The sequence below is a fragment of the Leishmania mexicana genome, chromosome 10 (assembly GCF_000234665.1).
Source record: "Leishmania mexicana MHOM/GT/2001/U1103 complete genome, chromosome 10".
NCBI classification, from domain to species: Eukaryota; Euglenozoa; class Kinetoplastea; order Trypanosomatida; family Trypanosomatidae; genus Leishmania; species Leishmania mexicana.
The window spans coordinates 232,944-253,785 of NC_018314.1; the positions used below are offsets into that span (position 1 = coordinate 232,944).

General features: G+C 61.8%; 6 protein-coding genes across 6 annotated transcripts; all 6 read right to left on the bottom strand.

Annotated features, from left to right (window-relative positions):
• Positions 1 to 2,960: 2,960 nt before the first annotated feature.
• On the bottom strand, positions 2,961 to 5,696 carry LMXM_10_0520 (conserved hypothetical protein; the record flags this gene model as incomplete). The annotated part of the gene is made up of 1 exon (XM_003872841.1): positions 2,961 to 5,696. One exon carries the CDS (start codon positions 5,694 to 5,696, stop codon positions 2,961 to 2,963), a length of 2,736 nt encoding a protein of 911 aa, XP_003872890.1.
• An 816-nt stretch (positions 5,697 to 6,512) lies between these two features.
• On the bottom strand, positions 6,513 to 9,983 carry LMXM_10_0530 (conserved hypothetical protein; the record flags this gene model as incomplete). Its single annotated transcript, XM_003872842.1, has 1 exon — positions 6,513 to 9,983. The coding sequence occupies one exon, from the start codon at positions 9,981 to 9,983 to the stop codon at positions 6,513 to 6,515; it is 3,471 nt and encodes a 1,156-aa protein (XP_003872891.1).
• Positions 9,984 to 11,315: 1,332 nt separating this feature from the next.
• Positions 11,316 to 14,582, bottom strand: LMXM_10_0540 (hypothetical protein, unknown function; the record flags this gene model as incomplete). Its single annotated transcript, XM_003872843.1, has 1 exon — positions 11,316 to 14,582. One exon carries the CDS (start codon positions 14,580 to 14,582, stop codon positions 11,316 to 11,318), a length of 3,267 nt encoding a protein of 1,088 aa, XP_003872892.1.
• Positions 14,583 to 15,474: 892 nt separating this feature from the next.
• LMXM_10_0550 (conserved hypothetical protein) lies at positions 15,475 to 16,770 on the bottom strand (the record flags this gene model as incomplete). Its single annotated transcript, XM_003872844.1, has 1 exon — positions 15,475 to 16,770. One exon carries the CDS (start codon positions 16,768 to 16,770, stop codon positions 15,475 to 15,477), a length of 1,296 nt encoding a protein of 431 aa, XP_003872893.1.
• Positions 16,771 to 17,371: 601 nt separating this feature from the next.
• On the bottom strand, positions 17,372 to 18,487 carry LMXM_10_0560 (zinc binding dehydrogenase-like protein; the record flags this gene model as incomplete). Its single annotated transcript, XM_003872845.1, has 1 exon — positions 17,372 to 18,487. One exon carries the CDS (start codon positions 18,485 to 18,487, stop codon positions 17,372 to 17,374), a length of 1,116 nt encoding a protein of 371 aa, XP_003872894.1.
• An 830-nt stretch (positions 18,488 to 19,317) lies between these two features.
• On the bottom strand, positions 19,318 to 20,754 carry LMXM_10_0570 (zinc-binding dehydrogenase-like protein; the record flags this gene model as incomplete). The annotated part of the gene is made up of 1 exon (XM_003872846.1): positions 19,318 to 20,754. One exon carries the CDS (start codon positions 20,752 to 20,754, stop codon positions 19,318 to 19,320), a length of 1,437 nt encoding a protein of 478 aa, XP_003872895.1.
• Positions 20,755 to 20,842: the final 88 nt, after the last annotated feature.

Here is a 20,842-nt window from a genome sequence, read left to right on the forward strand (position 1 = left end):
TGCGACAGCGAGCACCTTTGCACCATCCCTATGACAGGCGAAATGCCAGCGCAATTCGAACGCATCCCACCCGGCCATCACTGCCTGCTGGCAGGGGGCCTGAGCGTCACCCTGATGAGGTGCGTGAGGTGGTGGCCGGCACAGTGGGAGCGGCGGTGAGGCGGACACCTGCGACGCGTGGGGCCAGGTAGAGCCTGAGCCAGCGGCCGTGCTCAGGTAGCCGAGTCGGCGCACTGCTGTAGCGCGTGTGTGTCTACCGATGCCTCGCGCCACGCGATGAGGTCTGTGGCGGGGCCCGGTCGAGGAGGTGGGTGGGTTGGGTGCCGCGTGGCGGCTTGGCCCCATGCTGTATACCGCAGAGGATGTGGACACACACACAGGCGCACGCATGTGGGGATATTAACAATATTGTTGTACTGGTGACAGGCCCCACCCATCTGTGTAGGTACATGCGTGCTCTGAAGTATTCTAGTTTAGAGGGTGAAGAGTAGCCGCAGATGTCGTCCGGGGTGCACGTCGGAGGGGTCTGTGCGCACGAGAGCAGCACCACTCGTGGACAAGTGATTCAACGAGATGAGTGGACCAAGCGGCGCGCGGGGATGCGCGTGCACGGGTGGCTGCTCTCTCGTTTGCCTTATTAATAACTGTGTATCTCCACACACACACACACGTCGTCGTCGTCGTCTCCTCGTGTTACGTGTGTGCGTGTGTGTGTGTGTGGTGGTGCGTGGTCTGTCTGCATCCCTGTCTGTGTCGGTGTGCCCTCGGTGCCTGCTGTGAGAACCCCCTCCCCCCTCCCCCCTCCCCCCGCCCAGTGCTGCTCCGCGGCGCCTTCGCTCTATGAGTGGCCGAAGTCCGCACCCGCTCTCTGTGTCTGCGTGTGAGTGTGAGTGTGTGTGTATAGGACTGATGGGGTCCTCTCACTCGTGTGCCTCACCCACCACCACCACCACCACCTCCACCTCTTGTTAGCGTCGCCCCGTGCCATCGAGGGCAACGCCGCATTCTCGTCACCTCACCCCTTCACCCTTCTCCCATGAATGGCCCACCCACCCCCACCCCCTTCCTCTCTCTCCGTGTGTGTGTGTGTAGTCGCCGATTCCCCCCTCCCCCCTCCGCGCATCCCGCCACACCACACCCGCATCTTCACCACAGCCCCCCTCTGCTTCTCGCCCTGCCACCGCGCACAAGGTTGAGCGAATTTGGGGGGGGGGGGGGAAGGCCAACGTATTTGCCCATGCGAGTCCGCACGATGTGCAGGGAGAGAGCAGGGATGAGCAGACAACCGCGAGAGGGCGCACAGCGGACAAATGGGAGAGAAAGGATCGAAAGAGGCGGGCTCTATTGGGATGGCCGCCGCGCTCGCGTCGGGCGGCGGCGCCTTGGCTGGGCCCTCGCGCACCCGCCACCGGGGCGCCTGGCCCCCGCCCACCCCCTGCCCCCTGCGAAAACGGCGAGGGGAGGAGGCGACACCCCACGCAGAAGCTGGCCCACGCGCGCACCACGGACCCGCCCCGCCCTACGCGGCCCGGCCAGGGCGGCTGCCCCGACCCCACCCGCCAGCGCCGCGGCAAAAGACCCCCGCGCCCAGCCGCCTCCCCGCAAAGCGCAGGCCGCCCGGGCGGGGGAAGCCACCGCCACCGCCCCCACGACGCCGACCAGCCCACACGACTCTCGCCCAGCGGTCCCCGCTTCCCGGGGTTGCGCTTCTGGCTGAGCAAGTCGGGCACAGCCCCTACCATGTTCACCGCGCCGCGCCAAGGGGCGTGGCGCAGCAGTGTCGTCAGGTTCGCGTGGATCTGCGCCATGGAAGCAGTGGCACTGAAGAACCGTGCGTCCGCCTTGAAGACGTCGTAGCCCACTATCGCGGGCGTGTACGCGCCAAGTGCACCGCCATCGCACACGAACAGACCGCTCGCCGCTGCCACCGCCAAGCCTCTGCCCCAACAGAACCAGCTTTGCAGCGGACGGCATGTCGAGCAGGCGCATGGAGCTTGCCCAGGTTTATCAGGCGCTGGTTCACCACAGCGAGCATCCCGTCACCCGTGGCGTTCTGTCCCCATCGCACCGTGGTGGAAGCTCGCACATATCGAGGCTCTCGCTGAGCCCGCGCCTCTCAGGAGAATCTGGCGCTCCTTAACGGGGCATTTTCGGGGGAGGAGGTCGGTAGAATGCGTGTGGCAAGCGCGAAGTGCGGGACATGGTCAGAGCGTCTCTTAAGAGGGCGACTGGAGGCGGAAGGAAACGCCTATTGCGTGTTACGCCGCCGTAGGTGCAGTCCTGTCTGCTCAGGTGCCCCCACGCACACGGAGCGGCGGTGATATGGGCGCGCATGGATGTGTGCCTGTGGTGAGGCTGGAAAAGAACGAGAGAGGAAAGATCGGAATACCAGTGATGCCAGAGAGCGGGCTGTGAGGCAGTGGGGGGGGGGGAGGAGGACCGAGCAACAGAGGATGCAGCCGCGACGAGGTCGGGTGTAGAGACCAGGCATCACGCTGCAAGGCCCCGAATGCACGGGAATCATGTGCCATGTTGATGCATTAAGAGGCAAGTACCCCTCTGAGTACGTGAGCCGGGTAGGATCAGCATTCTATCGCCCGGGGACGCGCCACGAAGAGAAACTACGTCGCAAGACGACAAGGGATGAAGCCCGTTTACAAGGGGCCCTCTCCCCTCCCCCCCCGCACACGCACACGCACACGGCAGGTCAGCGTGGCTGTCCTGCGACTGGGTGCCCGCGCGAGTCGTGATATGCGAAGGGGTGCTGACCCCAAAGCCAGCCCTCTGCCCGCCTCCTTTGAAATCCACGACTGCTGCAGGGAGAGCTGCACGCACCGGTAAGAGGGAGCCACAAGTCGAAACAACAAGAGGAGAGCCGGACACTTCCTGGGCGCGACGCACACACACACGCACACCCGCGACTTCGACCAGCGGGGGAAGGAAAAAGGACGCCGTGGCTCTCACCCCGGAGAGCGGCGCTGACGGAGATAGCGGGTCAGAGTATCGATCTCCGATTGAATCCGCTGATGCTCCTCGGACGCGTGCATGCGATGTCGAAGGGCCCGTTCGTGGGACTCGGTGCAAGGCCGACTCAGACCGCTTTCTGCATCCACTGCGCCCGCCTGTCGATCGGAGGACAACGTCGAAGCATCCACGGAGCTGATAACACCAACATGCGCAGGCACTGGCAGCGACAAAGGCAGCTGCAAGGGTGCCGTACGCGCCGCTTGGCGTGGACCCGTTTCACTGCCGCTGGGGGCTAGCACGGGTCCCCACACCGGCCTTTCCTTCATCTCGTGCTGCGTCTGCCGCCGCACCTCTTGCAGCGCGGAGCGCAACATTTGCCGCTCCGCTGAGGTCAGCTGCTGCAGAAGTTGCGCACTGTCCCTGCCATCCCCCACGGTAGCGGTCGCCCCATCCTTCAACGTGGCAGCCGACGGGGAGAAGAGCTGTGACAGCTCATTCAAAAGGTGCGGGATAACTCGCTCATGCAGCGGCGAGCCTTGGGTGGATGCAGGGCCACGAAGAGTCCGCTCCGGTCGCGTGACAACGAACAGAGCGCGCGCCACCGCAGCCGGCCCCCCGTGATCAGCATCATCGCGGCGGAACGGTGCAGAGAAAATGAGCTCTAGAATCATCCGCTTCAGGGCCGGAGTGATGGTACCGCCAGGTGACTGCAGCTGCAAGCATGCGAGCACCAAGAGGCCGTAACGCTGATGCCGACGCGCCAGCTCGCTGCTCGACTCTCTCGTCACCATGCAAGAGGACGCGGGCTGGCTTACCGTGTGCGCCAGCGCTCGCAACGTGCGTTGGGCCTCTGCACGGACGGTCGTGAGCGCCAGTGCATCGCCGACGACCTCGCACGCGCGTGACCACAGCATCCCAGGCGCGTCGCCCCCGCTCGTCACTGCCGTGTCACCAACGCACCACAAAACGAGGGCAGAGCGCTGAAGACACCTGAGCGCCTCAGCAAGCACCGTCTGAGTCCCATCCGGGTAGGCGATGCAGACCTCTGCGATCCCGAGGAGCCCAGCTATTTCCTGCACATCGTGCAGACTGCGATGCCGGTGCTGCTGGAGGAAGACATCGCGCACCCACCACGAGAACGCGGTCACTGCGTCCGTCGAGGCCACAGACGACGCTGTGGCGCACACCACGGCGAAGATATCCTCGACGTCGGCAAGGGAGATGGACGCCAGGGCGGGCAATACTGCGTGCGAGGGTACCGGCGGCGGCGTCACGGTGGACGTATGCTGCAGTGCGTGATGCGTCACATAGGCGCCGAGTCGCCGCCTTGCCCGGACAGCGGCCTCTGTCTTTCGATGCCCTACAGAGGCCCCATGAAGGGACGTAGAAGAAGCGGGCCACCACGTGGTGGGCAGCCGAAGCAGCCAGCGGGTCTTGGGGAACGCAGAGACAGTGTGCGCACGACTTGGCGGCGTGCCTCGCACCGGGTTTGACGAACTCGGCATCGTCTTGCCAGCGTCCCTCCACGAAGTTCGTGCAGCGCTGCTTCCTAGCCTGCACAGTCCGTCCCCTTCGCCGTGGGAGGAGTGCTCGACAGGTGATCCGGTGCTGCTGCTGTACCTGCTGCCCCGTCGCTGCTCCGCTTCGTACACCTCAATCAACCGCATCGCCTGTGAGAGACGCACCAGCTCCTGCGGTCGATACCACCACAGGCTCTCTCGACGAGGCGGTATGCCGCCATCGCCTGCTGCCGAAGCCGCCTCCTCTTGAGAGCACAGCGATACAATGGCTTGATCACAGAGGCTGAAGATGCGCTGCTGCAGCAGTGCACGATCCGTCTGCAAGTGACTCAGCCGCCGCAGGCTGTTCACGAAGTTGCTCCCAGGCTCTGCCTCGGCTGCCGCCGACGAAGCACACCCCGTCAGCACCAGAGCGAGGGCGGTGAACTGGACGAGCAGTCCTGTCGTGGAGGTGCCGTGGTCGATAAAGAGCCTCCAGTGCTGCTCGACAGTGTCTACCAGAGCCGCTAAGTCATCAAGGGTGAAGGCGGTGCAGCTCTTCGATGGCGGTTTCCGCGCATCCGCCGTCGCCGCTGCCGCTGCTGCTGAGGAGGTTCGTTTCTGAGAGCGACCGAGTTCTCGCTGCTGCTTATCATGAGCATCAAGGCACGCCTCCATCACGCGAACGAGAGACTGAAACCGCGCCAGATCGCTCACACCGGCAGCGCCTCCACCAGCGCGCGCGAAGGCGTTGTGGTTCGTTCCCATGCCAAACATCGAGATGGATGTGCGCGGCGCTGCAGCGGAAGACGCACCAGTCGTGGGGTGGTGCATGCGCCGTTGCCAGAGGGCAAAAACCTGCTGCGTGGCGAGAGGGGAAAGTCCGTGTCGTAGGCAGTTGGCCAGCATCAAGCCGCCATCGTCGAGAGTGATGGTGGGAGAGCTGAGATCTCGGCGCACCTCGGCGAGCAGCCGCTCGCTGAGAGCGTTGCGCAGCAGGTCGCTGGAAGGTTCCATCAGGGTCTCTGCGCACGTTGAGGCCGCTGTTGGTGCAGCCCGCTCATGATCACGCCTTTCTGTGGCCAATACAAAGTGGGCCTCGAGGGAGCGCGCGGGGTTTGTTAATGAGCTCGACTGCATGCGGCGCAGTACCTCGTCCAGCGACACCGCCTCCAGCTGCTCAGCAATGCGGCGCTGCACCGCTAAGCGTTGAAGGATGATGCGGAGCATGTCCTCATGGCGCTGAGATTCCTCTGGGCAAAGACACACAATGGTAAAGGAGAAGCAGGGATAAGAATATGGACCACCAAACACGGCGCCGTTGCCGCTCGACACCTCACGCCCTTCCGTGGCGGCAGCGCGAGAGACAGAGAGGGGAGATGTGTGCGGATGTGGTACGGCCTCCTCTGCAGCAGAGGTGGGGACGTCTGTTAAGCGAGGGAGAGTGGGAGAGGACCCTTCGCCGGGCCACCCGAGCGCCGAAAATAAGGTCGGAGAGAAGGTGAAAGTAGGAGCACACGACGTGGCCAACAAGGACACGGAGAAAGAAATGAGCTTCAGAGCGAGCGAGACCGTGCAGAGCGGCACTGACTGCGTGTATGCCATGTGCGTGCGTGTGCGAGAGAGCGAGGCAACGAGGACGCACACCAGCAGCCGGCCTGCCATATGGGGCAGGAAAATGGCTGCGCTCCACTGAACACCTTGACCCGACTTGCCCTTTTACCTGCCGTATCCATCGACATCTTTATCGCGCGCGAGTGGCTGTGCCTTAGCCGCGCTCGTCGGGCTATACGGGCCCATCCACAAAGGGAGGGCAAGAGGGCCAAAGTTGCGAGAGAGGCAGGGACTTGGGGGGCAGCGCAGGCGTAACGCACGATGCAGACACCCAGGCTGTAACGCTACTCGTCTCTTGGCCTCCTTTTGTTTCCTTTAGCATCATCACGGCTGCCGCACCGGCGCGCGCCCACGCAGCAAGAGAGGGACAGAGGGACAGGGAGAGGGAGGGGACATGCAACATCACAAAGCTCTGCAGCAACCTCATCCGCATCAGGCATCCTCTTCGGAATGCTTCCCTTCGTGCGCATCGCCCTCCCCCGGCAGCGAGGAGGGTGAGCTGGGCAGCGCCTCTTCGTTCTCCGCCTCAGCGCCCCGCTGTGAGGCACCTGTAGTCGCATCCTCCATCGATTCTCGAGGCTCTGCCTGCACATCCGTCTCGTCAAGCTGCGCATCTGGAGTAGCAGGAGGCGGGGGTGGATGCGCTTCGTCCGATGGCGCAGAGGCGCCCGAGTTGCCGGAAATCTCCGCTTCTTGTGTGGATGCCTCCGCCTCTTCGTTCTCCGCTGGCGCCTCGCGAGTCGCAGGCTCGGCAGCGAGCGCGGTAGAGTCTGTCGTTGGCGCTGCAACTGCAGGGGCGCTGTGCAGCTGAGGGGAAGAGCTGCTCGTCTTCGCCCCGTCGTTCTCCTTCACCATGGACGAAGAAGCGGTGCCTAGCTCTGCACCCGCGTTGGGTATCTTTGCAGTCGCGATGATCGATGGAGGAGTCAAGGACTGTGGTGGCTGAGCGTCGGCGGCAAGCGAGGTAGCCGTCGAGGTGGGTGGTCCCGGTGCACCGGCCGGGGCGACCAACGTAGCGGCCCCCGCCGTCTGCACGGTTGCGGGAGAGATTGGTGCGGAGACGGTCTGCCTCTGTTGCTCCTGTAGCTCCTGCTGCTGCTGAAGAAGCTTTAGCTGCTCCAGCTTCTGCAGCTTCTCTTGTTGCTCCGCTTGACGCTGGCGGGCCTGCGCCAAAAAGTTTCGAATCACCTGCAGGGTGTCGGCCATATGCACCACCGACTCCTCCACCTCTGGAGGTGCCGACCCCGTGCTGTCCGGCGGCGCAGCAGACGTTCCCGCTGCTGGCGTCGTCACAGCCTGCTCCAGGGCGCGTTGCAGAACGACGCTCGCGTGCTGCTGCATTACGCTCTGCATCCGCTCCGCCTCCATGGCTTGATACTTGGTCTTCCACTCCGACTCCCATTGCTGCTGCGCGGCGTTGATACGCTCCGCCAGGCTGCTCGCCTGTGCCTGCGCCGAGGCCTCGAAGGCTGCCTTGGCCGCCTGTACCCGTTCCTCCTGCTGTTGAATAGCCTTGACGAGCTTCCCAATGTAGCTGGTCTGGTCCTGAGTCGCCTGCCGGGTGGTCTCGGCAACCGCCTCAGCAATGTACGCCTCCATGTCCCGCAGCGCCGCCGTGATTCTCTCGGCCGCAGCGGAGTGCTGAGCCTCTTGTACGTTCGTGTGGCCGTCAGTGCCCGTACCAACGCTCCAAGACGCCGCCTCACGCCGTAGCATGTCACTCATGTCCCGCCGCTCCTGCTGCACCATCTCGCGCAGCTTCTCCGCGTGCAGCTCCGACTGGTGGTAGAGCTGCAGCACGTTGGACAGACCTTCCAACGTAGTGCGCACCATCGTCACCGCGGAGGCGTAGTGACGCTGTAGCTCCTGCAGTTCGTTTGTGAGGCTCGTCGTGCGGTGCGTGAGCGCCGCGTTGGCCGCCTCCATGGAGCGGCGCGCCTTCTCCTCTGTCGCCGCAGCTGCCGCATGCTCGCTGCGCGTGCTGTCCAGCTCAGCCTGTATACGTCGCTTCTCATTACGCGCCTCAAGCAGGTCACGGTGCGAGGCGAGCAGCCTCTCTTGACTCTGGACAAACTGCTGGTGCAGCGACAGAAACGAGTCTCGGTGCGGTGTCACGGAGCTGTCATGGCTGACTTCCCCGCCAGCGCTGGCGTGTCTGTTGGAGCCCCGCTTTCCACCGGGCCTCACCCCACGCACCGCGGCATCCTCATTCTGGAGAAAGACATCGTTGGCGCCTTGCCGGATGTGCTCGAGAAACTGCGGCAGCGAAAAGGTAGTCGCACTCGCCGCCTCCGGTGCTCCCTTGATCGCTGTGTTGCTCCCCATCTGCGGAGAGGTGGCGGTGGTAGGCCCGCCCTTCGAGTCTCGCACCAGCAGGAGCGCCTCCTGCTCCAGCAGTGCCCGCACGCGATCCTCATGAAGCTCGAGGAAGCGCTGAAGCTGGTCCTTCTGCCGCTGAAGCTGTGCCACCTCGCTCTTCAACTTCTGTGCACGGCGCAGCGCCTCCTCGATGGCTTGTGGATCCGCAACGACCGTGGCGCTCGCAGCCGCCACCCGTGTCGCAGCCTCTCGGATGGTTCTGCAGCAGTCCCGCAGCTCCGTCTCCGAGATATGTGAGCCGGTGGTCCTCGCGACGCTCATCAGCAGCCGATCCCGCTCCGCCTCGACCCCGGCACACTGAGCACGCAGCTTCTTCTCCTCCTCTCGCCGGCGATCCACCTCCGCTGCGAGAGCGGCAAGATTGCCGAGCAAGGTTGCCTTGCGCTGCTCGAGCTGTGCGACACGGCCCTGCGAGACGCGCAGGTTGGCCTCTGCCGTGTGCATCGTCTGCAACTGCCGTTCCAGCTCGCGGATGCGGTCACGGCCTTCGTACCAGAACTTGGTCAGCTCCCCACGGATCGACGTCGGGTTGCTGCTCGCGTCCTGCTCGGCACGCTGGCGCTTCTGAGCTAAGGCCACCTGCTCCTCGCTGTGCTGCTGCGTGAGCTGGCGAATCGCGTCCTGCGCGGCGGCCAGCTGTGCCTCCATGGCCCCCCGCTCCGACGCAAAAGCCGCCTCACGTTCCGCGGCAGCGCTCGCTTCATCCTCGAGGTCGGCGATGCGCTCTCTCAGCACCTTCGCCTCCTCCTTTTGGTAGGTCTCTTCAATTTCGCACTCGATGGCATGTCGGCGCTCCATCTCCTCAAGAAGCACGCGTTGGGCCGCCTGCATTGTCTGGTTGGTGCGGACATCCTCCTTGATGGCCTCCATCGCGTGGATTAGCTCCGGAACCTGCCGAGCAGCGAGAAGACCATTCTCTACGGTGGACTGAAATGCCCCGACGGTGGCGGCGGTGGACGCTTGGCACTCCTGCAACTGCTGTCGTAGCAGTGCTTCCGTTTCCCTCAGCTGCCTCAGCTCAGCCATCAGCGGCGGGGCGGGCGTGCTCGACATAGACATCTCCAGCTCCGCTACCCGCGCCACGAGCTGCTGCTTCTCCGTCTCCATCGCCTCCAGCTGCGCACGCAGGGGAGCCACCGTGTCGCTCTGCAGCTCCGCGAGGGCAGCCTCGGCCTGCTGCTTCTCCTCCTGCATGCGGCGCAGGACTTCTGACACGGCGGCGTTCATAAAAGAAGGGCGGGCTACCCCGGCGCTGTCATCTGGCGCATCGCTCTTCTTCTCGTCATCCTGCCCCTGGTCTGCTAGCAACTTCTGACTACCCTGCTCGTGCACCGCGACACACTCGAAGAAGCGGTGGAGCTGCTCCCGCAGGACTTCTTGCGTAACGCGCTGCTCATCCGACAGCTGGAGGCGCGCCTTGAGAGCTGTGTTCTCTCGCAGAAGCTCCTCTATCGTGGCCGAGGAGTGCGCAGGGATCGGCGATGCTTGTGGGGTAGTCGCAGGGCTTCCCGATGTGTCCTGCATTGTGGAGAAGGGCGGAGGCGGATACAGAGAGCCGGATGCTGGACCAGAGCTTGCTAGTGCCGCTGGCCCCTCGGTTGTGTGAGCTGCTCGGTAGGACATGAGGTGCCGCACGCGCTCTTCTAAGACTATGACGGCACGAAAACCTACCCTGGTTGTGGCGTGTGGGAGCTCAGCCGGAGTGTATGTGTGTTGTGCAGTGGAGTTCGTCCAGAGCCAGGGATCGAAGCAGTAATATCGGCTGAGGCCGTGCTTCAGGGCTCTGTGTCACCTCGGAAAAGGTGCACGATTGGAGAGACGGACAGCACGCAGACCCTTCGCACGAGTAAAGTTGCTCCCAAACGACGGTGATGTAGCAGTAGGCGCATGGTTGCACACGGGTGAGAGGGACGTGGGGAGGAGGTTGCCCGGGAAGGAGAGAAAGTTGAGATGCGAAGGCGCACGTGAACACGGGTCAAGAAGGGTACAACAACGAGGAACGTGTCACCGCACGCAACGCGCGTTGAAGGATGAGTCATCCACGTACTCGGGACGCATCTATATCCGCAACACACAGCAAACTGGGTGCTGAACAAGACACAGGCTTGGCCTCCCAAGCGTGACCGCGTATGGGAAGTATGCGTCTCGACGTACTGCCTCACCCGCGCGCTGTCCTTTCTTTTTTCTTGCTGTTTGCTTGGGAGGAGGAGGAGGAGGATGGGGGAAAATGATTTGATGGTCTCTGAAGCCACAAGATACGCCAGTCAGCACCGCACACGCGCTCCACCTCGCCCCCGCCGCCAGCCGTTTTCCTTTTCCTTTTGTGCGGCTGCCTCGCGAAGGGCGCCTGTGTGACACACAAGCAACAGCAGAACTCATCATCGCCGCGCAGTCCTTGAAAGGGGGGGACTCGGCAAAGTCCTCGCACTGAGCGCAGCAGCAGAGTGGTGAGGGAGCGGCGAAGGCCATGAGGTGAAACGGGCAATGCAGCAGCGCATCAGTGCTCGTTGAAAACGAGGAAATCAAAAAACTGGGAGGGGGTGGAGGAGGGGACGTGTAGGACGAGGGAGGGGAGGGGCAGAGAGAAGTGACGCACATGCGTGGGCGCCGTTAGAATGAGCGAAGGAATGGATGGGAGCTGAAATCTGAGCAAGGAGCGACAAGCATGTTTCCGCGTGTTGTTTTCTCGAAGAAGAAACGGGAGTACAAGACACGGGGTGCACATGAAGACGAAAGAAGGGCCGAAGGGCGGCAAACACGTGGCAACTCGTACGGAGAGGGTCATGCGTTGCGGCACACCCGTCTCCTCTGGGGTTGGCCTTTCCCTTTCCCCCTTCTCTCCCTCGTTGCACGGTGTCAGACCATGCTGTTTGGGCGGCGTGTGCGACCCGCTGGAGACGGCGCTGCTGGCGCGCTGTTGTCGCCGTGTGCTCCATCAGTGTCCGAGGAGAGCACCTCCACACGGGAGGACTGCCGCACCGAGGAGACTGGAGGGAACGCGTCGAACCCGGCAAACGGCGACGGCGGCGCGGCGTGGGTGGAGCCGTAGTACGGCGTCGACGACGGATCCAGACTGAACCCTGGCAGAGGGGCGTCGTACGGGGCGTAGCAGGGAGACGGCGCAGGGTGGTGGACATTCTCGAAGGGGTACCACCCCGGCGACGGGGGAGAGGAAGCCGGATAGGGCGAAGACGGGCCGCTGTGGCACCGATGCGACGATGCGGAATGTGGCCGGGCAAAGGCAGCTGGCACGTAGCCTAACCCCACCCCCTCATCAGAAAACCAAACTCGCTGGCTCGTGTAGTCGCCCTCAAAGAAGGGCATGTCACCCGGGGCAGCAAACCCCGGCCCGCTGCCAAACGGCACGTGTTGCGCTTCCGGAAAGCCAAAGACGTCGTAGGCCGGCGGGTGCGCTGCGGAGACGTCGGGGCGTGCGTCACCCCACGAAGAGCCCGGCCGCGTTGCACCTGCCGGTACGCTCTGTCGATGTTCTTGCTCGGCATCGTGACTGTTGTGCGTGCGCGGCAGATGCCTCTTCTTCCCCCCATCCTGCCTCTTGCGCTGCGGTATGGCTGTTGTGTCTCTCGGCTGGAACGGAGCTGAGGTGGCGGGTTCGCGAGGCCCCCCGTGAGGAGACTTCCTTGTAGACTCCAAAGGCGTCTCTGCCGTGAGTGTCGCGCCCTGCCCTTTCCGCTCCTGGAGCGCAGGATTGGCATGTTGACCGCTCTGCCCGCTCTGTGTCGTGCTTCGAGGAGCGGAGGCCTGGACAGTCGTTGGCGTGACTGTGGTATTGCTCGTGGCACTCCGTTGCTGTGGTCGTGCCTCATTCCGGTCCTTTGCGCATGCCCCCCTGAGCCAATGGCAGCAGCTCACCGCACTCGCAAAAAACCCACACTGGCGCTGGCCATGCCACGGGCCCATTGCAAACAGCTTTTGAAGCACGTCCCGCAGCAGTGCCACCGTCCACAGGACACATGTCGCCGAGATGCACGTAACGCTCAGGCCGCGCGCCCCAGGCATCGGGGACTCGTTGATGTACGTCACACCCGACTCGTCTGCGGCGGCAACAGCAGCAACGCCAGTGTCCTCAGCGGCTGCGGCTCGCCCGGGTGGAAGTCTCACTGGTCCCCCCTCCCACCGTACCATCTCCCACTCGTAATCCTCATACAACTTCTCCATGGTGCGGAGGAACTGCGGCAGCTTCACGGTCTTGAGGATGGCGCGCAGCTCTTCGGGGCTGTACGTGCGCGGCGGCTTTGGTTCAGCCAACGACTTGAAGACAAGGGGACCATTCAGCGGCGGGACGGGGTATGCGCACGCCCTGGTGACAGGGTCGAACTTCGAGCGACGGGCGCGATACTTCGTAGCGCAGTCCTTGTCCGTCAGCGGCTGGCAGTTGTTCATCACCGTCGAGAAGCGGTAGTCCCCCTCGCACAGCACTTGACTAGTTGTCCCCCCCGATGTGCTAGCGGCGTATGGAGAGGGGACACGCTCTGGCGGGTCACGAGCGAGGGTTATATTCATCGTATCCTGTGACAAAGGCGTGGCTGCCGTGTCCACGTACACGACCGACGGGGCGAGGAGGGTGCGGAAAGGGCTCGTCGTTGGTGTAATGGCGGAGTACACCTCGACGCTCACGGCGGGTTCGCGGGGCGATGCGGAGAGGCCTAGCTGGGACGCGGAGACGGTGACACGCATCACATTGGGGTAATGTCCTGTGTCACCCGCCACCGGAACGGTCGGCGTGGCGCACTTCTGACTCGTGCAGATCCTGAACGTCCACCTGCCCGCCTTGAAGCTGGAGAAGGATATGTACTCAAGCTCGAAGAGGATGGTGTCCGTGTCCGTCGGACTGACGTACTGCCCTGAGACCCGCGTTGGGCGGCCAATCGGAAAGAGCGGTGCGATGGTATCTGTGAGATGAGCGCTGAAGTTCTCGTACGAGAGCGACCACCCCGTCGACGCCGGCACGTCGCACTGCAAGCTGATGTCTCGGATCGTGGTGGGAGAGGACATGGTGACGTCGTCGATCCACCTGCAGCCGTTGTAATAGTAGGGCCATAATGCAGCGGCGTTGCCCTCGAAAGAGCTGAACTGGTTTGTGTTGTTTTCATCGGCCGAGGTGTAGAACCCCAGTGGGTAGTTGAGGCAGGTGCTTCGGTCGCTGCGGTAGTTGGCCGGCGTGTATCCAATGCACCGACTTTCGGAGCAAAATGCAGTGATCACGACAGGGATGGGAGATGGCCCAGACTCTGAGTTCGTTAGGTTGTCTCCTTGGCGGCACAGTGAAAAAGCAGAAGACGGCAGTCTGTACGGAGGACTTGCCGTAACACCCGCCAGGGAAACACGTGAGTCTGTCGTGCACATCGCCGATCCTTCCGTCCATCGATTCGCCCTCATTTCACATGAAGCGCCCTCTGCCGACTCTCGGAACTTGACAGTGCTGTCCACATCGAAAGTGAAGTGCCTCAGCAAGTACGGGATGGGTACACCTGTGCACACGTACGGAGGCACAGGACTGTCCACCAGCTCGTACTTCTGGTAGTAGCTTGAGTTCAGTGCACAGCACGCTTTCAAGGTGAAGCACTCCGCGTCGGCGGTCGGAGCCCCCGCCACCACCTCCACAGACTCGGACTGAGACCGGTGGCTCTTCACGCTGAGGCTCCCCACATCGTAGGTGTACTTGCTGTTCTGCTTCACCACCTCGATCTTCGCGGGCAGCACGGACTGCCACAGCGTGCCGTTCAGGTCCTGAATGAGTGGGTACGTGGCAGAGGTGAGATTGATGAAAAAGTCCAGACCAGGATTTGGAACGTCGAAGACGACCCGCAGTGCGGCATTCGTGAAGATGTGCCGTGGTGTGATCGCTTTCCCGGTGCTCCGCAGCCCCTCCATGAGTATGGCAGGCGTCAGGAACGGATCTGCCACGGTCGCGTTGAAGCTCACGGGCAACACCGATGCTTTGGCACCGCTCTCGGGGTGGACGGCATCGTCATGCCACGTTTGGATCACCGGGCTCGTGTACGGAGGCCGGAGTTGTCCTGCGGACACTGTCCAAGCGCAGTATCCAGCAGCGGCGGATATCCACAACACCGCAAGCCACAGGCGAGGTGGAGGGAACATGGCGGTTTGACAGGAGAGAGAGAAAGAAAGCAGCACCGCTCGAGAAGATTGAAACAATGAAAACACACACACACACCGTGTAGATGTACACTGGCGTGATCCGTTTCCCGTACCGTGTGAAGAAGCGGGCAGCACAATGGGGGGGGAAGAAGCGGCACTTCAATTTCGAAAACGAAAATAAAAAATTATATATATATAATATATATATATATGTATTATATTACTTCTCTACGCACAGCTATATAGATGCGGGTGTGGGTGTACACAGAGAGAGAGGGGGGACGTATAAACCGCACAAACCATGGAGGAAATCGAAAACAAGGGAGCAGTGGACGTGAGCAGCCACCCCCGACCGTATCGGGGGTGGGTGGCGGGGGGGATCTGAGATAGGAGAAAGACAGAACGAAAACAAAACAAAATGAAAGCAGCGGGGCAGCGAGCAGGGAAGATAAATCAAAGGAGGGAAACGAACGGACCCGGTGCCGGGAAAGTAAACGACCAACGAGACTGACGTTCGTCCTGTGACGGATGATGACGTGTGGGGGAGCAAAGAAGGCGAGGAGAAGGAGAGGAGTGGCAAAGACCGAAGTAGCGCGGCGTGCCCTTGAGGGCACTCGTCTGCTTCAGGGCAAAGGTGAGCGTGGGCACACTCCGGCGCACATGATGGTCATACGTGCAGCGGCTACCGCCCCCCCCCCTCCCGATCGTGTACGGGGTTTCGTTTCCCTTTGCATGAGATCATGTGAAGATTTCTTTTCCTTCCTCTCGAAACGCGATAAGGTGCAACGTACTCCGTACCTGTGAGAAGACGTCGACAAAACCCCACCCAACACGCGGCAACACCTAGAAAGCACTCACCACCGCATCGCCCCCCCCCACACACACACACTGCCTACGCGGAGGGCTCGGTGGGCACCACCGTTCCTCGCTGGTGCATGGGTGACGCGTACCGCGGGACGGGTTGGTGCACCGGCTTCTGGATCTCGTCCGCCTCTAGCTGTGCCGCCAGGGGTGCCATCTGATCGCCGTGCTTGCGGCTTCCGCCGACGAACAGGCGCGAGTTCTTGGAGATGTCGCGACTGTTGTAGTTGAAGCTGGACGCCGCGTGACCTCTGCTGTTCGCATAGCCACCGGCGTTCATGGTGCCGCGCGTAAAGCGTGCCGTCATGCAGATGCTGCGCATCGTAATACCGAGCTTCCGAGGCTCCGACCACTCCACAGGGAACGGGTTCATGCCCGACTCGCCCAGCCGCTCCATCGAGAGGGGGAAGTCTTGATCGCACAGCACGTCGTACACGTAATTCACGCCGCCCAGGTGCGAGAAAAAACTGCATCCAGGCTCTAGCTTGATGATCTGCCATGGCACCTTCTGAATCCGCTTCACCGCCTGCTGCGCCGCATTGTGGCCGTGCTCCGTGTCGCTGATAACAAACGTGCGCTGCCCCGCGAAGGCTATCACATCACTTAAGGGAGGACTATCTGGCAGCATCTCGATCGGCTCCACACACAAGGCACGCGCCTGCTCGGCTGCCGCCTCCGATGGTGCAGTGGCGCCGGCCAAGCTCATCATGGACACTTTGTTCGTACGCGACGTGCCGTACCCCATCAGTATGCCGTGAGTGGTTGAAATAAAGTCCCCGCCACTCGCACGACCACCCTTCACGTCCTGCAGCACGTGGTTCACGTCACCAGTGGCACCCCAACCGCGCATGTACCGGATGGTTTCGCTAATCTCCTCTGACCGGTGCTCGCGCCCGTGCTTCGGCATCGGGATGATCAGATCGTAGTGCTGGAAGAAGAGGTCGTTTGTGAAGAGGCACTCATAGTAGGGGCAGCTCTTCATCTCATAGAACCGCTCAATCAGCTGTGATTGCCGCAGCACCTCGAAAAAGTTCTGGACTTGACGAACAAAGAGCTCCGTGTCCACCTCCTCGCCGGACGGGGAGTGCGTCGGGATCGTCTGCGTTGGCGGAAGCCTATAGAGCACATTTGTGTAGCGCCTCGCGGCGGTGTGCAACACCGAGTGGCGACTGCCTCCGCGGGTGGAGACGTCGACAAGTGACTTAGAGAGTGCCAACGCAGTCGATGATCGAAGCGCCGTGGACAGCGACACACTCAGCGCGAGAGACTGTGCCGGGCCCCCAGTAGTCGACGCACTGCAGGCAACCACAAGGAGGCTACGAGGCATTGGGAGGGAAAGTACCGCAACACAGGATCCGCGTGCCCCGTCCTACCCAAGCTCCTTTTTAGCTCTCTGCGATCAGTCTCATGCATGCACGCCCGTGCGCAGCTCGAGAGTAGAGCACCAGCACCGGTTGAAAAGAAAGCAAACAAAGAATGGGAGAGTCTGGAAGATCGCTTCACCACACACGCGCGCAGAAGAGGGAAAAATAGAAAGCGAGGAGAGATGCGCCACAGAGTGCCACATCTGCATACACCCCCTCCCCCCATGGCACGACGATAGCGTGCTTGCACCCCCGCGTATGCCCGACGAAGCAGGCATGGATCCCGGTGTGCGTGTCACAAGAACGCTGCACAGTATCAGGGAGTTGCGCTGCGTGCAGCCTTTCCTTCTCGTGGTTTGAAGCGGTGCGCGGAGACGCTGCTGTTCTACCAGCACCCCACACGGCGAGTGCAGCAGGCATGGTGAGCATGAGAATACAAAGGAGAACAACAAGAAAACACGTTCGGTCCCTGCGCGCTTGCGCCAGGAACCAGACAAGGGACACTGCTCGAAATGGCGCACCACTCGACGAGGGGAGATGCGCCTCCAACGTCGTAATCCACGATCACGGTGATGACACCTGCACAATGAGCTTCTTGTGGTTCACGCTCCCGGTAGCTGAGCGGTCAAGCGCCTTGGCGGCTTCGGCAAACGGAAGAACCTCCACGTCCAGGCGAAAAGCACCGCTCTGGTAGAGTTTTGTCACTTGCTCGCCAATGTATCGCAGCTGTGGCCGCGTCAGCGGATGGTCATGTAGACCGTTCAGGAAGACGTAGTGCACCGACAGCTGACGACGGAGCAGCACACCGGTTTTGGGAATCAGAACGCCAGACAGCAGACAGACGGCGCCGCCAAAACGAAGAGCGTCAGTGAAACTCTCCGCATCCTGGGTGTTGGTCACGGCGAGGTAGTAATCCACCCCATATCCCTCTGTAGCGTCCAGAATCTGATCTATCATCTCGATGCCGTCGTGGTAGTTCAGCACATGATCCGCGCCGATGCTCCGCACATAGTCTGCGTTGCTCGGAGAGCACGATGCAAACACGTAGAGCCCCATGTGGTGCGCCAGCTGCACAGCGGAGCTGCCCACTGCCCCAGACCCACCGTCGACGAAGATGCTGCGCCCCGGCTCGATGCGCAGCTTGTCGAAGAGGGCAACGTATGCTGTCCACGTGGCGCACGGAATGGCCGCGGCTTCCTCATATGAGAACGGTCTCGCCCCATCACCCGGGATGGGCACCGCCACGGACTCCTCCATCACGGCGTACTCGCACAGGGAGCCGCCGTGCGCGTTCGTCAGGCTCGAGTGGAACATGACCCGGTCCCCAGTCCTGAGCCCCGTCACCTTCTCGCCGACACTCTCCACTTCACCAGCGCCGTCGACGCCGACCACATACGGGTATGGGTAGTTCGGCGGTTTGTGGTGCATCCCTTTGAGCACCTTAAGATCGCTCCCTGGAACACCAGGGCCAGAGCCGGAGGCGGGGAACATGCCTCGCTTCCAGTCGATTGGGTTGATACTGGCTGCGTATACCTTTACGCGGATCTGTGTAGGGGCCGGCGCCGCCACCACCACGTCCGACAGCTTCACCGCGTCTGTCGACCACTGCAAGGCTGGCTTCTCGACAGACCACCCCTTGCACTTCACCGGTGCCACTTGTTTGCCCGCATGCCCGCTCATCTTGTGATGATATCGCCGGTTTGTTGGTTTTTAGGGCGGAGGGAGTTGTGTGTGGTGAGCTACACGGTCTTGTATTTTTCCCCGTTCACCAGATGGCAACCACAACTGTGCTGCGGTGAAGGCACTGCTGACACTAACTCGAGAAGCCACGCACAGAAAAAAAAAGAAACAGGCGCTGTAGAGACACGGTTTGCGTGCTCTCTCCCTTGATCACCTCACTTCGGGGGAGGAGTAGCATGAGGGAGAAGAGAAAGTGGCAGGAGAAAGAGAGGCGTCGATGTGGGGGTGCTCATGCAGACACCGAGGGCGGGTAACAAGTAGGATGGGTGGACGACAAGTGCTCGAACGAAGGGTGCTCCTTTCATCGGCTTCTCAGTGTAGGGTCCGTCCCAGAACCGTTCGCATGGAATGGCGCTCGGTCTCCCCTTTCTCCCAGCGCCACCAGCACCACCAAGAAGCAAAATGTTTCCAATACGCAGCCATCCAAACGATGGCTGGGGCTCCATCCCGAAAAGAGAACAGACTGCGTCGTCACAACGGCAACTCGATGGAGCCCCAGCCATCGTTTGGATGTAGAGGTGTCAGTGCAACACAACAACACAGAAAGCAAGAAAGGGCCAGGAAGTACACCACTACGAGGAAAGTCCTCCCTTACTCCCCCACACCACACACCACATCCCGCACTCACAGCAAGGAAGATGGAAAGAAACAAGGAGAGACACACAGTACTGCGCGCGCACCTCCACAGACGTGCCGCCACATCGGCCATGGACCCCGACCCTGCGCTTTCGCGTCGCAGTGAGGAGGTAAAATGAGATAAAGTCGTAACTCTACCCCGCTTCCCTCGATGCCGCCTCAGAGGCTGCCGTGACCGCTGCTGCGCCGGCGGCCATTTGTGTCTCCTCTAGCTGATATTGACGCTGAGCCTTTTCGTACAGCTGAACATGTCGGCGGCGCAGGCGCTCTTCCTTGTCCTCGCTCATGTGGAAGTTGGTCAGCACGATCTTGCCGCGCCCGTGGCCTGACGCCACCACGTTCAGCGCATCCACTGCTTGAACAAATGGCACCTGCTCTGCGTTCACGCTAAAGGCACCTTGAATGTAGAGCTGCATGACCAATTCACCCAACGGCTGCAGCTGCATCCGTGCCAGCGGGTCTTGATGTTGCATGCCAAGGAATACATAGTGCACCGACAGCTGTCGGCGAAACACCATGTCACTTCTCGGAGGGACCAAACCCTTCAAAACGCAGAGCGCGCCGCCGAATCGCACCGTCTCGGAGTGCACCTCTGCTATAGACGCGCCAGCGCACTCGAGCAGGTAGTCCACCCCGTAGTTGTCTGTGTACGACAGAATCTCCTTCACGACATCCACGCGGGTATAGTCTATGACGTAGTCCGCGCCAAGGCTTTCGACGTAGCGCACTTTCGGGGTCGAGCAGCTTGCAATCACATAAAGCCCGAAGTAGTGAGCGAGTTGCACCGCCACCGAGCCGACGCCGCCTGAGGCGCCGCTAATGAAGATGGTCCGCTGCGTCTCTACCCTCAGCTTGTCGAAGAGCGCGATATACGCTGCGGCGGCAGCGGTCGGCAACGACGCCGCCTCTACAAAGTCGATGAGGCGGCCGGGCACCAGCCCCCCGGTAGAGGGTGATGGTGCGCATACCACCTCCGGCAGCTTCCACAGAATGTCACTATCCACCACGGCATACTGGCAAAAGGTGCCGCCGCTTCCCTGCGTGAAATCAGCCAAGAAGGCAACACGGTCACCCACTCGGATGTCCCTGGCGTTGGCAGAAGTCCGTGTCCCTTCAGAGCCATCTCTCTCCCCGCTTTCGGCAGCAGCCCACCCGACGCTCTCCACGACACCAGCGCCCTCGATGCCGACTACGTACGGAAACTTAAACATGGGCTTCAGGTGACGACTCGCGCGGCGGCTTTTGCTGCTGGTGTCAACTTCAGAGGATCTGGGCAGCACAGAGGTGCGATGGGCATCAGTGGGGTTGACGCCAGCAGCGTAGATTTTCACGCGCACCTGGGACGCCTGCGGGACCGGAATCTCAATGACAGGCGAGTACACCACATTTTCCGGGGACCACGAGGAGTTGCCGTGTGGTGCTATCCATCCAGCGCACAAAATCGGCTTTCCAGATGTCTGGGAAAAGTCCAGGTTCGAAGGCTTTAGAGATGGAACGGGGACATCAGGGAGGATGTAGAAGGGCGGAGACACTGGCACCGAGCTCATGCTCACCGAGTTCTTGTTCCCCATGATGTACCGTCGAACACCGTCGTACACCCGTCTATGCGCGCGCAGACAGCTGTGTGGTAACAAAACTATGGGGCAAGGCAACAAAATA